Below are 15,291 nucleotides of genomic sequence, written 5' to 3'. Positions count from 1 at the left end.
AAAAGAGATTACTTGCAGGGAAAGGTTGCAATATTAAATGGGTGGTCATGGAAGGCTTTACTAAGAAGTTCACCAAAAAAGTGACATTTGCAAATGACTTGACAGAGGTGAGGTAATAAGCCATGTAACAGTGTTGGATAATGGCTTTCTGGACAGTGAGAACAGCAGGTGCAAAGGCCATGTTTCATCAGGAGGGCACCTGATATATTAGAAGAACATCAGAGTGGAGGGCAATGTGGCTGGAGGAGACAGAGCAATAGGAAAACTAATAAACTGAGTCAAAAAGTGAGGTAAAGGGCCAGCTCATGCAGGGATTTGTAGGCCCTTATAAAGGGCTTTCGTTTTTGCTCTGAATTAAATAGAAAACCATTGGGTAGTTTTCAGGAGAGCTATGACATGATCAAAATTTGGTTTTAAAAAGATGACTTTGGTTATTGTATTAAGATTGTAGCATGTGGGTGTGGAGATAAAGGTGGAAGCAGGGATGATAGGGACATACATCATTATGTTCAATGGCACAGCATTAACTGTCAGTGTGCCCTTCACCTACGAAGTCAAAGGATGGGCAAGTGGCCACCTCATACACATAAGAGCAAGTGCTTCACATATATTCTTTAGTATTATTGAAAATTGTGAAGGCTGTTTAATGTATTTAATATCTCAGATGGAATGCATTTTCAACCTTCTGTTCTCATCCCCAAGTGTCTAAAATTAGTGTTTTGAATTCAATAAATATTCATTCAGAGCCTAGCTGAATAGGTGGTGATAGCCTTAGCCTTGTCGAAGCCTATAGGCTTACAGTGAATACAGTAATGTGAACAGATAGTTATAATATATTGTGTTCATTACAACGTAGTATGAAACCACGGGAAAAGAAAATGGTCTCAACGGACAGGTCAGGTGTGGACGTGGCACTATGGACACTTAGGAAAAGATCCAAAGCAGAGGTGACATTTGAGCTGTGTTTTAATGGATAAATAGAAGCCAACTAGCAGAAAGAATGGTGTAATCATATGTGCTGGAGATGACAAACAATACGGTCAGTGTAGATCTGTGGAGGACATGAGGATGCAAAAATGACTAGATCCACCAAGGAACCATTTCACTTTATCTATAAGCCAATGAGAATGCCTTAGACACACTGTTTAGACACATTACTCTAGAAACTGGCTTACCAGCTTGGAGGATAAGCAAGATGTCAAGGAGACCATTTAAGAAGGTATTTCAGTGGTCAAATGAAAGAGTTTTGATCAAACTAAACAGTGGTAGTAGGAAGGGAGAAGACAGATTTTAATTTTTATGAGATAACATTGAGTACATTTGATATTTGAGATAAAAGAGAAATGATCAAAAGTGATTCATGGGCTTCCCTGGTGGCTCAGTGGTTGAGAGTCCGCCGATGCAGGGGACATGGGTTTGTGCCCCGGTCCGGGAAGATCCCACATGCCGCTGAGTGGCTGGGCCCGTGAGCCATGACCGCTGAGCCTGCGCATCCGGAGCCTGTGCTCCGCAACGGGAGAGGTCACAACAGTGAGAGGCCCACGTACCACAAAAAAAAAAAAAAAAAAAAAAGTGATTCATAGGTTCCCGATTTGGGTGTTTGTGTGGTTGATGGTGCAGTGATGTGATTCCAAGAATACAGGGAGGAAAGGAAGACTTTGATTTTGGCCATATTGAATTGGGGCTCCTGTAAAGCATGCAGACAGAGCTGTCCTGGTATATGCATGCCTGGGAATATAAAGCCCAAAGGAAAGATTTGGAATGGCAAGAGATATGTGAGAGACATTAGCAAAGAGGCAGTAAATTCATGGAGATAATAAAAGTAAGAATAATATAGCAAACATCTATACTTAAATATGGCTTACTGTGTGCCAGGCACTGTCCTAAGAATGTTACCTATAGTAATCCTTTTAATCATTGCAACAGCCTTATGAAATAGAATTATTGTCCCCACTTTATAGATAAAGAAACTGAAGCACAGAGATTGAGTTACTTGCACAATATCACATAGCTTGTGAAATCAGACTGAATTTGAGCCAGATATTCTGGTTTTAACCCTAGGCCCTTAGTTACACTGCAGTGGTGCCTCTAACTGCCATAGCCTGCCTTGGAGGCTTGGAATAAATAAGAAGCATTGTGAACTAAAGCTAGAAGCAAGGGGAAAATGCACATATAAGGAAAAAATAGGAGAAGAAAAAACTCCAAAATATGAAGAGTAAAATCGTTAGAGAAACAAGTCATAATTATAGTTAACATTCATTTAGTGCTTACTATGTGCCCTGTACTGTTCTAAGTGCTTCATGTGTAGTAACTTTTTAAAAACTTACAACATTTCTCTGCGGTAGTTAGTATTATTATGCGCATTACAGAGATAAAATTAAGTAACTGATGCAAAGTACACAAATGGTAAGTACCACTAGAGTAGTATAGCTTGAGGGAGTAGAGATGGTGCAGGTGGGGATGCGGTATAGTAGAACTCAGAGAAAAGGAATTGGATAAGGACAAAGTAACAAACAGCACCCGTTGAAAAATTCAGAAAATAAGTGCCCAGGCTCTAGTGAGAACGTTCAGTAGAATGGTTAAGCCAGGAGCCATCTAGCAACAGGTGAAGTGACGCTGATGCACGGGGCTGTGTGGGATTAGAAACAGTTCGTATAGCGTTCTCAACCTAAAGGTTTAGGTGAGAAGTTTGAGAGAGGTCAACAGTAGGAGACGAGAGTGGAAAGAACTTCTGCTTTGCTTTTTTGGCTTAAGAAAAACAGTGACTTGGTCATGGTTAGAGGTTGAAGGGAAGTAGCCATGAAGAAGAAAATGTGCAGTTAATTGATGAAGCAAGATGAAGAGTATGGGAGATCATTACAGAAGTGACAGGTTGGATTCTAAGAAGGAAGAGGAAGAGCCCTCATTCTCTGAACTGAGGAGAAAAGAAAAGAAATATTTTATGTATGTGGATAAGGGTAAGTTCATTTACAGAATCCTAGTTTAGCTGTTCCATAGGCCTTCTATAATTGTTTAAATTAGGTGGCCGTATATATTTCTACATATAATTTTAATTTGGAATACAGCTCAAATCTTCCATTTATGAAGGAGGTATAAAATATGTTTGTGTGATTGCAAAGGACAAAACTGTTAGAAACACAACTAAATCACCCAGAAATGATATACCCTAGTTTATGAAGTCTCAATTTCTGCAGTTTGATGTATTTGAATTTACAAGCCTCCAAAATAATTGCAAAAATTTAATTCTGAGTAACATCCCAAAGGAAAGGCATCCATATTTGTTAAGGCATGTGGTTGGAAAATTGCATTATTTCTCTATGTATTTCTCTTTCTCTAAAATGCATGCGCACTATATTTTAAAACTAAGTAATTGAGGGAATTCCCTGGCAGTCCAATGGTTAAGACTGCCTTCCATTGCAGGGGGTACGGGTTCAATCCCTGGGCAGGGAGCTAAGATCCCACATGCCAGGGCCAAAAAATCAAAACGTAAAATAGAAGCAATATTGTAACAAATTCAATAAAGACTTTAAAAATGGTGCACATCAAAAAAAAATCTTAAAAAATTTTTTTAATGAAATAAAACTAAGTAATTGAAAAATTGAAATATGCATTGATTTGCTTAGATTTAAATATTTATTAGTTCACTGTGTGTAATTTTCACTTATCCTGACAAAGAAAGCCATAGTTTCTTCAAGCTACTCAGATTAGTGTAACTGCCCACGTTACTATGCTCCTCATTTTGAATGTTTTAAGTTTGGAGTATATTATTTTTAACCTGAAAATAGAATAGTCTTTGGAACCTTGACAATAATTTAAAATAGAAGTTGGCAAAGTACAACCTGAGGGCCAAATCTGGCCCTCAGCCTCGTTTATAAATAAAATTTTATTTGAAAACTGCCACGCTCATTTGTTTACCTGGTGTCTATGATTGTCTTCATGCTACAACTGCAAAGTTGAGTAGTTATAACAGAGACCATATGACATATGAAGCCCCACATCTTTATAGCCCTTTACAGGAAATGTATTGACCTCTGATTAAAGAGCTCAAAATGAAAACGTATACAAGTAAAGTCTTATTAAGTACCTCTGTACTTGGGACAAAATATCTTTTCATGAAAAACCAAGCCCTCATTTTGTGCTGAGCACTATAATTTCATTGGAATGAGTTTTCAGCAAAACCAAACAAAATGAATATTTTCTTGGAATGTGTTCTTTGGGATTTTATTCTTTACTGACAAAACCAATGTGCATCCCAAAGACACTGTAAACAAGGTTGGGTTCTAGGAAGGAGTTCATAAATCCCAAGTGGGGAAGTTTCAGAGCAATCCCAAAATGCGTAAAATATTCTTCATGCCCATGCCAAAGTGGTATAAGGCAGGCCAGTAAGCTGCTGGTCCATAAGACCATGATCATAATTTATCCCTTGGTAAGCATGGAAGATTTATTTCCCCCTTGATCTTTGTTGATCCTTTCCATTGGGGATTCTCTACTTAAGGGAAACTATTTTTGTGTGTTTGTGGGTCTTAAAAATAAAGTATCAATTTTATGCACCGTATAGACTGCTTAAATAATGCTCAGATGTGCATGTTTATTGTAGAAAATTCAAGAGAGGATGTAAGTTGACAGCAAAACTCCAGAACTTCAATTTGACTTTACTCTCTCAATTCTTTTTTAACTCTATACCAAAAATTTGTCACTTCTTAACTTCGTCTCCAGACCACCTACTGAGTAGGATAAATTCATCAAAGTTATTTAAATATTGTTGAGAAATCTAAGAGGCATAGTTAACTTATCAGTCAGCAGTTCCTTCTAGATAACTTAGAGTTCATTGCATCTATGCTAAATTTGTACAGTCTCCATGAAAGCATAATTTTATTGATGATTCAATGCATTATGGAGACAGCTTCTCTTGTAAAAACAAAAGAAAGAAAAGTAGGTACACAGGTTACATCTTTTAATGTTGCCGTTGCATTTTGTAGTCAAAACTCGGAAACTTTTGAAGCAAAATCTTATCTTCATTGTACCATCTTGTTTGCTAGATGACTCATATTTTCTTGACCTTCACCAGTGCTAGCTAATCCATGACAGGGATCAGTGACAGCCCTAAGTTTACATTTCTGTCTTTATTTACATGTTTTGAAAGCATCAGATTTGTTTCACTTGAATATTATTTCTTTGCTTTTCTTGTTATCATAACATTAAAGCATGTGAACTCTTTGCCTCGTTTGAAACATCTGTTTAGTAGTTTTGATGTTTCTACTTCAGTCTGTTAAAAAATGTTCTCATTTTTTCTAAACTAACAACTATTTGCAGGTAAATATTCAAAACTTACATTTTTGAACCTTGACAAGCATGTTTTTATAATGTCATATGCCACGTATTTTAGTTCTGGAGTAATTAGCAATATAGCTTATTTATTTCATTTTTTCCATTGCAATGGCAAAGACAGTTTCTGTTGTATGAAGGGAAAATATAAAGCAGCTATGTGATCATAAGAATGGATCTAGAGTTTCAGGTAGAACTCTCTTCTGTTAATTTTCCAAGAGAATGCTGAACACCTTTGAAAATTAAACACATATCTTTCTAGATCTATGGAATCAGATCCCGATCTGTTTAATCCCACTGAGACCAGTCTGACTCTGGACATATGATTAAACGAAGTAACATGGTAATGCAGAAAGTAACTTTAAAAGTATATTTTAGAGACACTTGGATCTCAGAATTTATCATACTTTCCTCTTTCCTTTGGTCACTAGGAAATTTAGTTTTGAATTTATACTCCAATTAGAGTAGCTGTTCAGTGCCTTATGGTATGCAGTTTTGTGTTCAAACATTATCTTTACTTTCATCCTCTGTCCTCTTATTCCCCTCATCCTGATCATCCTGATAGTCTTTTTTTTTTTTTAATTTTATTTATTTGGCTGATTCAGGTCTTAGTCGCGGCATGTGGGATCCTTCGCTGTGGCGCATGGGCTCTTTGTTGCGGTGCGCGGACTTCTCTAGTTGTGGCATGTGGGCTTCTTTCTAGTTGTGGCTTGCAGGCTCCAGAGCGTGCGGGCTCAGTAGTTGTGGTACGCAGGCTCTAGAGCACACAGGCTCAGTATTTGCAACGCGTGGGCTTAGTTGCCCCACAGCATGTGGGATCTTAGTTCCCCGACCAGGGATAGAACGCACATCCCCTACATTGGAAGGTGGATTCTTAACCACTGGACCACCAGGGAAGTCCCCTTATATTCTTTTTTTTTTTTTTTTTTTGCGGTAGGCGGGCCTCTCACTGTTGTGGCCCCTCCCGTTGCGGAGCACAGGCTCCTGACGCGCAGGCTCAGCGGCCATGGCTCACTGGCCCAGCCGCTCTGCGGCATGTGGGATCTTCCCGGACTGGGGCACGAACCCGTGTCCCCTTCATCGGCAGGCGGACTCTCAACTACTGCGCCACCAGGGAAGCCCTCACTACCATATCTTTAATGATCATCTCTGCAGGTAACCCCTTATAGATCTGAGTGAAAATTTCTAAATTATTATCTGTCAACATCTTTCATTTCTATAACTATTGCCAGCTTGCTTTGCAGAATTTCTGCACCATCTGCCCTCTCAAAGCAGTTCATGTGGGTTCCCATTTCCCTATATCCTCACCTATATTTGGTATTTTCTATTTTTTGCCTTTCTTCTGGGTATGATGTAGTATTTTGTTTAAATTTGCATCCCTAAAATTACTAGTAAGGTTGAACTTTAACTTTGCATACTTACTAAACATTTGGGTTTCTCCTCTGAATTGCCTATTTATATGCTTTTTCCATTCCACCTTTTATTTCTCTTTGTTGACTTTCAAGAATTCTTTGCATCTTCTGTGTACATTAATCCATTCTTGAACATAAATATTCCAAACTTCTTTGATATAGTTGATATTTTGAATACATTTTTCACAGTATAGAGTTCTTATTTTTGATAACTTTCTTCTCAGCATCTTCTTGTGTTAGATTTACGTTTTCTCCCGTTGGATCTTTAATCTGAAGTAAATACAACTTTACTTGTTCTCTGTATAGTGTGGTAGGTTTCCCCAAATGAGCTATTAAGTAATTCATCCTGTGTCTCTTGGGGAATCATCTCTGTCATATAGCAAGTTCACATTGGAAAGTGTTTTTAATAAAAGGAAAATTTTATTTTTATACTGTAATATATGATACATTTTCTGTAAGTCAAACAAATTTTTTAAATTGAAAGAAGGCCAGATAAACAAACAAATACATAAAATTGTTGGTCTTTATTTCTTTACTAAAACTGATTTCATTTTTAAATATATTCTGAACTAACCAATTCAAGGCCTATGTCTGTCCATTTCCTATAAAAAGTGTGGAACCATATCATATGGTTGATACACATGGAAGTCACTGCTTCTTCCTGACTAGCTACCAGATGTGCAGGGTTCTTTGTTCAATTACTTTTTTTATTTGACATTATGAAACATACTGAATCAATCTTTATAGCTAAGAATATTAAAACCATTTTCATTAAGAGATTTTGTGTTTTTATAGATTGCCTATAAGAATATTTGATAAAATGATGTATTATGTACCGTCTTCTTGACCAAGGAAATCTGGTCTGCAGACAGAACAGCTGGGTGAAAACAATTCTGTAATAAAGATTTGATGTTGAAGGTATCCATGTTAACAAAAGTGGAAAGATTAAATCGTGGAAAGACTTCAAATACAAATTTCTAAGTCATTTTTTATTTTTAGGCATTCAAAGGCCATGGAAAATATATTTAACTTTCAAAGCAGTTTAACCTTCATAGTGTACAGCTGTCCAGACTCAAGAGTTAAAACATCTTTTCCTGAATTTATGATTCACTGTAACCAGGAGGGGAGACCAAAGTTCCAAGACAGGCACTATCTATAACATGCAAATAAATGATGTAGGACAATTCCCATTGTAATTGTCATGCTTCCACATTTTTGAACCAGTCTGGACTTTATCTATACACAGTGCAGTTTCTCAAACTTGGGTTTCTGATTATGAAAGAAACATCTGCTTTTTATACCAGACTTGGAAACAGAAAACAAAAAACAAGAAAGTACTTCTCATCCAGTGATGAAAGGTTTGTATTTATTTCTATTTTTGCTTTTTGTTTTATTTCAAAACACTTTCATAGACTGCTTGCTCTATGCCAGAGACTAGGCTAGATGACTTTGGTGTTTTCTCATGTATTATTCACTCTCACAGGAGGTATAGTAGGGAGAGATCAAAGGATCATATTCGTGATGATGTTTGTATGCAGATTCTTTTCAGGGGAAGACAGTGTCCTGGAACTGTTTTTTTCTGTGTATCTGTGGAGCACAGACCTCTTCTTTCATTAGTTAGTAACTGCTCCTGAAATCATGCTTGTTTCCTTTCTATCCAAGTCATTATTGAACTTACCTAGAAAAAGTGAATAACTTTTGGATGTATCTTTACTGGTATACCCCATTGTTTTGCATGTTTGTGCACTATGAACTAATTAGTATGTTCTCATTTTTCAGTGTGTTCTGAGCACTCACTGTGGAATAATCAGAATGATTAGAAGATAGGCCTTTGCCATTATGAAACTTAGTATATGGTTTAAGAGATTAAAATTGTATGGAAAAATAATTTGAAGAGGAATAAAAATACCAACTTATGTACTACAGATGTGAATGCTATTGAGTTACAAAAAGAAACAAAAGATTTTTGTGGGCTGTAAAGAAAGTATTCATTTAAGAAGGGAAAATTTAAGCCTAGAAGGAATTTTTTTAAGTAGTGGATGGGTGGAGTTCCCAACAACAGAAAGGAGTTCAACTAATGGAAAGAAAGACTAAGACCAGAATAAGACCTGGAAGTGCGAAATAAGGGGAGAGTTCAGGGGCCAAGAGCAGTGGCAGTTGTGAGGAGGAAGGTTTGATTCTAGTATCGTATAGGTTCCCACCACCACCTGCCCTTAAAAGTAAAACATTTTCTTGGGCTGCCATTATCACTTAGAATGTTCATTAAATATTCATAAGACTGAAACAAGAAATGCATTCTTTGTGCTCATAGCTTTTATTCAAATATAGAATGAAAATAAATTTACAAATAAAATGTAAATAAATTATGCATCATTTAAATGTTTATTTAATGTGATGACTTTTCTTCGCTGAAATAAGGTATCTCCATGAACATATTTTGGAATACAGACTACCACATATGTGTGTGTATGTGTGTGTGTAAAACATCTATCCACAGCACCTTGTGCCATATGATGACGCAGTCCCCCCACACGTTGTTCAAGTGACTTCAAAACTTTTTATGTACATTAGTACGTAGGGATGTTGTTTGGTTTTCATATGGCTGGAATGTATCATTAACATATTAAATTTACCTTTGTTCTCAGCAGCTGGAAACTATTCAAGCTTTAAAAATGGTTCAGAATAAACACAAACACTCACAATGAGGTTGATCTTCCACACGATCCCAAATAGAGTGTATTAGTTTATATTGATTATCATGCAAATAAACACATTAAGAAATCCTTCTAGAAAATTCATTCATCTCCAGAAGTGTTCCTCTTCCACCAAGCCTAGTGAGAAACACCACATTAAGCTGCTTTGGGATAGACAGTCAGAAAGGCAGAATCTGGTTCCTTGAGCAATTCTCACCTGCTCAGAGGAGTCTGAATAAATTCTCAATCAGGAGCATGACGAAAGGGAGTGGACTTTGAAGAGTAAAATAGTACCCATATGTTGACATAAAGGAGAAAGATACCAGGTATAAGAAAACGTATTACAGGACTGTTGTTATGTATTTGCAGGTAATGTTGGAGGCTCGGGTGTACAAAGGTTGACAGGTGAGATGATGGTATTAAGGGAAGGAGGATACTTTGACATTGGGTGTGAAGGAGGCCTGAAGAAATGACATTTAGTTCAGCCTTTCGAGATGAGAAGGAGCCAGCCGTATGGGAGTCCCTCTAGGTCCTGAAACAGAATCAAGTTGGGCATGAAAGCAGAAACAGAAAGAAGAAGGATTTGGGGGAGACTGCCATGAGATAAGGTCAAAGAAACAGTCATGAAATATGTAGCAAAAAATAGTGAAATGGAATGGATGGATTTTTTTTTTTTTTCCGGTAAGAAGAGAGAGTATAGGTATCCCAGCTCTCTCAACACAGGTCCTTGTAGGAACATTGATCATTATGACCTGGGAAACATAAGAACCCCTGAACTAATAATAATAATAATAATGATAATAATAATAATGCGAGCAGTGGCATTTGTTCTGGCATTACAAAAGAAATTAAATTTGACAAATCTTCATTTCACTCAAACTTCGAGTGCTATGCTGAACTGGTCTCAGTTTGCTCTTAACAATACTGATGTAAATTGACCTCAAAGTCATTGATATGAAGTGATCTCAATATAAATAAGTTCAGGACGCACACACACACCTGATGTAATTACTTACCTCTTTCTCATATATATTTATATTATATTTATATATAGTATAACAATATAAATATAAAAGAAATATATGTATTAAAATATGAATATATAAATAAAACACTAACATATTTATATACATTTATATAATATATAGTTAATATACTCATATAATAGGTATATAATATATATAATTATATATATGATTTTTAGGATTTCATCATATGATAACAAAAATGAAAAAATTCTAGATATTGGAAAGGGTTATAGGTTGGCGTTCTTTTGTCCTGGATAATACTTCAGTGCCATTGATTTTCTTGTTCTTGCAGGTGAAGACAGATGACAGAATGGTTAAGATGGACCTCGGTTTACTCTTCCTAAGGGTACGCAAAGTGGATGCTGGGACCTATTTTTGCCAGACAGTAGAACATAGTTTTGTCCATACAATCCGTAAAATCACCCTGGAGGTTGTGGAAGAGGAGAGAGTGGAGGAAATGTTTAACAAAGACTACGAAGAGGACGGGCCTCACAAGATGCCTTGTCCTGCTCAGAGCAGCATCCCACATGGAACAAAACCCTGGTACAAGGAATTCTTGCAGCTGATTGGTTATAGCAACTTCCAGAGAGTAGAAGAATACTGTGAAAAGGTATGGTGCACGGATAAAAAGAGAAAAAAGCTTAAAATGTCCCCTTCCAAGTGGAAGTATGCCAACCCACAGGAAAAGAAGCTCCGTCCCAAAGCCGAGCACTATCGCCTGCCTAGGCATGTGCTGGACTCCTGATGGGGCGAAACCATCTACTGGCTTCTGAAGAATTTATATTTAGAAACTAAAAAGAAAAAAAGAACGAGAAACCATCCACCTTCTTTGCATTACTTAAAAGAGATTTCTGTAATACAGAAAGGACTATAAAGGTGTTATGATAAATTATTCTATATACTCATTTGACTGGTTGAATCTTACATAAAATTAACTAATTTTTTAAAAACAATGTATTGCTTGATAATTTCACATTATATTTATCAAAAGGTGACCATAGCTGTAGCTTTGAGTACTTGGCTGCTTTTCCATGGCAATTATTATTACCCTGGGAAGACTTAAGATTATTGCAATATTGCTGAAAAATTAGAGATTTTCATAATCATGGCAAAAATAAATGTTTTAATCCTTCTGAATTTTGCCTTTCCACCACGATGTAAAATATATAGAATATCAGATACTTTAACATTCTCATGTGAACCATCCATAGTCTTTAAGAATTATTGTGTTAGTGTTGTCTAAGCCATGAGCTTTATGAGGCAGGTGTGTTGTAATTATCGTAAACCATGAAGGAAAAATTGTGGTCACCTTGAGGCTTGTGCTTTTCATAAAACATTCATTAAACCACATTCACAATAGTTCTGTTTCAGGATGAAAACACATTCTTTCAATTTCACTCCAGTGCAGGAAGAAGAAAGTTAAGGTAACTTCTCAGAAAAACAGCAAAATATGTCAGAACAGCTGGAGTGACAGATTCTAACTGAAAGCATTTTTGCTGCCCTCTTGTGGTAGAAAAGGTATATTCTCCTACCTTTTTTTTAATTCTATGGATTGTCCAGGAAAGATCTGAAACCAGTTTCTCAGTAACTATATCTAGCTCATTTTCAGAAAAAAACTAACTAGAGTAAAAATGTGTTAATGCTTATATCATGTTTTAAAGTGGAGATAATATGTTTATTATTACTTCATAAGCCCAAAATGAAGATACTACGGCACTGAAGCTCTATTAAAACTTAAGTTTTATGCCTTTTAAATAATCTGTGAAATCTAAAAGATATTCCAGGAACATGTTTTATTATTTTTAAAAAAGTAAAGCATTCTGCTCTCAGATATGAAAATTTCCTTTCAATTTTATATTAACAAATAGGAAAATTGTTTCATGAAGTTCACTTAACTACTGAGATGTTTAGAGCACCTTAACTTTTTTCTTATAAATTTTATCAGAAGTTTTTATTTTTGAGAGTGCTTATTTCCTGAAGTTTTTTCTTCTGTTTTACTTAGCCGTTAACTTTCTAAAATATGAAATTTTGAGAGTTTTCATTTAACCAAAAACTAAAAGCAAGTGAATTACACATGAAAATAATTATGAATATTTAAATGTTAATTTTGAATAACGTTAATTTCAGTTTTCAAAATTAGCTTATAGGCTATACAATTAAGAAAGTTAAAGTGTTGATAACTTTTGATGGTTTGCAATTTCATTCAAACATTAACAAATTTAAGAAAGTTTGGAAAGCTCATTCAATAAGCTGCCAAGCTCCAGAAGTCGTAAAGGAAACAAATATATTGGAAATTAACATTCTCTGAAAAATGCAGTTGTTATTTACCTAGAAATCCACTGGAGGTCATTGCTGCCCACAAGTATTAACCGAAAACTGTATATGTTTCAATAAAAGCCTGCCCAACGTGGAGAAATAGAACCGTAACCACAAATCACAGGGACGGTCCTTAGCAAAGTTTATGTCTGAAATACTCAAAGTGAACAGATAAGACAAAGCATAATTGAAAATATTCTTCCATTAACACAAGAGAAGGGAAAGTAGGATTTTCTCCTGTATTCAAAATTTTTTAAAAATAAGGCAGTTGCGGTGTAAGTAGTTATCACTTTAAATAACACACACAAGCAGTTAATAATAATGGTAGCAGTAACGTCAATTGTGAACTAAAATATTTGGTAACTGAAGAGAGAAGACTAAGGAAAATAACTTTTCTATGATGTAAGTCTTAAGAATAAATGGTCCTACAAGCTGTTCAACTAAACTGAGATGACTATTTTAACAAGAAAAAGAAAAAAGCTTTTTAAAATGCTAACTTGAAAGAAGCCTGATTAGAAAATTTTGAGGACACAAGTTCACAGTTTAGGGAGAGCACTAAATTTCATACACACGTATTTTTCTGTTTTCTCAGTTTCTGTCTCTCTCTCTGTCTCCCTGCCGCCGGCTCCTCCCTCCTCTTTTCTCCCCCCATACATGAGTGCAGGCACACAGTCACACACACACACACACACATCATGATATACTTTAAGATAAATCTCCATTGCCCTCTCAAAAGACAAATCAACAACCTATGCTGTCCTGTCCTTCTTGAGAATCTGAAACATACCACAAAAACATATTTGCAATCTTTTGTTCTGTCTGGCATTAGAAATCAAATTTAGAATCTCCTTTGTGACATGCCCAAGCTTGGAAAATCACAAGTGAATTGATCATTTTTATCCCCTTTTTCTTGAACTCAGGAAGGGCACATACTTAGTCATCTGCCTTGACTCCAGCACATTTTCACCAGACCCCATGCCCTCTGGGAACACACAGCTGAGAAAGAATCATAACCCATAACTACCCATCCTAGATTCAAAGGGACACCTCAATGTGTGGTCAGTCTCCTGCTTCTTCAGCTGTCTTCTATGTTATTCTCTGGGAAGAGAGAGGACCTGTGAATAGAATGAGTTTGGCATAGGACAATGTGCACCTCTGTTTTCAGTCTTATGTCACCCATTGAGCTAGAGATGGCGATTTGTTAGCTAGAAGGATTACAGCCTGAATGGATCTTACTTTATGATTTGTGAGGTCTCTTCCACATCTAGCATTCTACATTGCTAATGTTTTCTTTTGTGGTTATTACTGAATATTTCAGTGCAAAGCTATCAACTTGGAGAAACAGGAATTAAAAATAGTAATAAACACTAATAAGAGCTCTAGCAAAAAGGGAACAGAAAGTCTTTGCCTGCTTAGTAAGTGGCAATTCCAAATATATTTTAGAGTTTTTTCCTTCCTAAAGTTAGTTAAATACTTAGGATGTTTTTAATCAAGTGTGTAATATTTGCTATAGGGTGTAGGGTTTTGTAAATCTTCATAGTTATTATGGACATTTGTAAAATTTGTAAATTACAGTAAATTGTTTTGAGTGTTAGTGGTAAGCATGAAACAAACACAGCAGCTGTTGTCCTTTAAATGAATTGTCTTCAGCCTGACTGATGTATTAAAAATATCACATAGCATTGTATAGGTATTTGAGATCCCAGGAGAAAGTGTCACAGTCATGATGCCTGTAAGGAGTTGCTGTTATTTTTCTTAGAGCAAAGTATCACATAGAGGTACTTCTTCAAAAGCAGTGCTCATTTTTCAGGCCAACAACTGTTGCATTTGAATCAGATATAAATAATAGATTTTCCAGAAACACTTTTGATTGTAGTATGTTATGTAAGCTGGTATGTTTATTTTATTTTTCTTGGGAAGATAGCGTTATCTTTTTGGCTTTCATTATAAACTCAGTGTGTTCTGTTTGTGTCTAAATGGCTTAGTTACAAGCTGGAGGACTGTATTGGGGTATTTTTGTCTGTATGGCTTCCTTTTATTTGCTTGCCTGTGTCCATCACAGCATGTGCCATATTGTTTCTTCTCACTGATGATAAGCCATGAGACTTATTACCATCTGGTGGCAAGCTACAAAGACCATTGACAACGGGTCTCTTTGACTCTTGCATGAATCTGCCACTGTACACTGCAGAATTTGTACCATTATGTATAATTTCTATTTAGTTCAACTTAGAGGATAAAGAAATAAATATTTGTAAACGCTTGAGTGCTGTTCGAGGAGTGTTTTCTCACTTTTTGGCAGTTGAACCCCAGTTTCATAACATGTCAGGCCGAACGTAAACATACAATGTTAGACAAGCACTAATTTTTAAGAAGTTAGAAAAGAATTCAGTTCTCTTTCATTTCAAATGTGTAAGTCAACTTTCTTATGAAGGAGAGTTCATTCATCTCAATACCTTGCAGCAGTTGGATTTGTTTATGTCACATCATGTTTCTAGGACCAGCATCCAGAAATCC

General features: G+C 36.1%; 1 protein-coding gene across 1 annotated transcript in view; it reads left to right on the top strand.

Moving 5' to 3' along the window:
* SEMA3E (semaphorin 3E) overlaps positions 1-11,203 on the top strand; it is a gene marked incomplete at both ends in the record, with an annotated part of 260,253 nt that extends 249,050 nt beyond the window's left edge. Inside the window, one exon of the mRNA XM_079711567.1 lies at positions 10,751-11,203. Coding sequence (XP_079567693.1) covers positions 10,751-11,203 — 453 coding nt within the window. The remainder of the gene's footprint in view (positions 1-10,750) is intronic.
* Between the last annotated feature and the right edge of the window lie 4,088 nt (positions 11,204-15,291).

Source organism: Hyperoodon ampullatus (genome assembly GCF_949752795.1).
Source record: "Hyperoodon ampullatus genome assembly, chromosome: 9".
Classification (NCBI taxonomy): domain Eukaryota; kingdom Metazoa; phylum Chordata; class Mammalia; order Artiodactyla; family Ziphiidae; genus Hyperoodon; species Hyperoodon ampullatus.
This window is presented reverse-complemented; position numbering and strand designations above follow the sequence as displayed.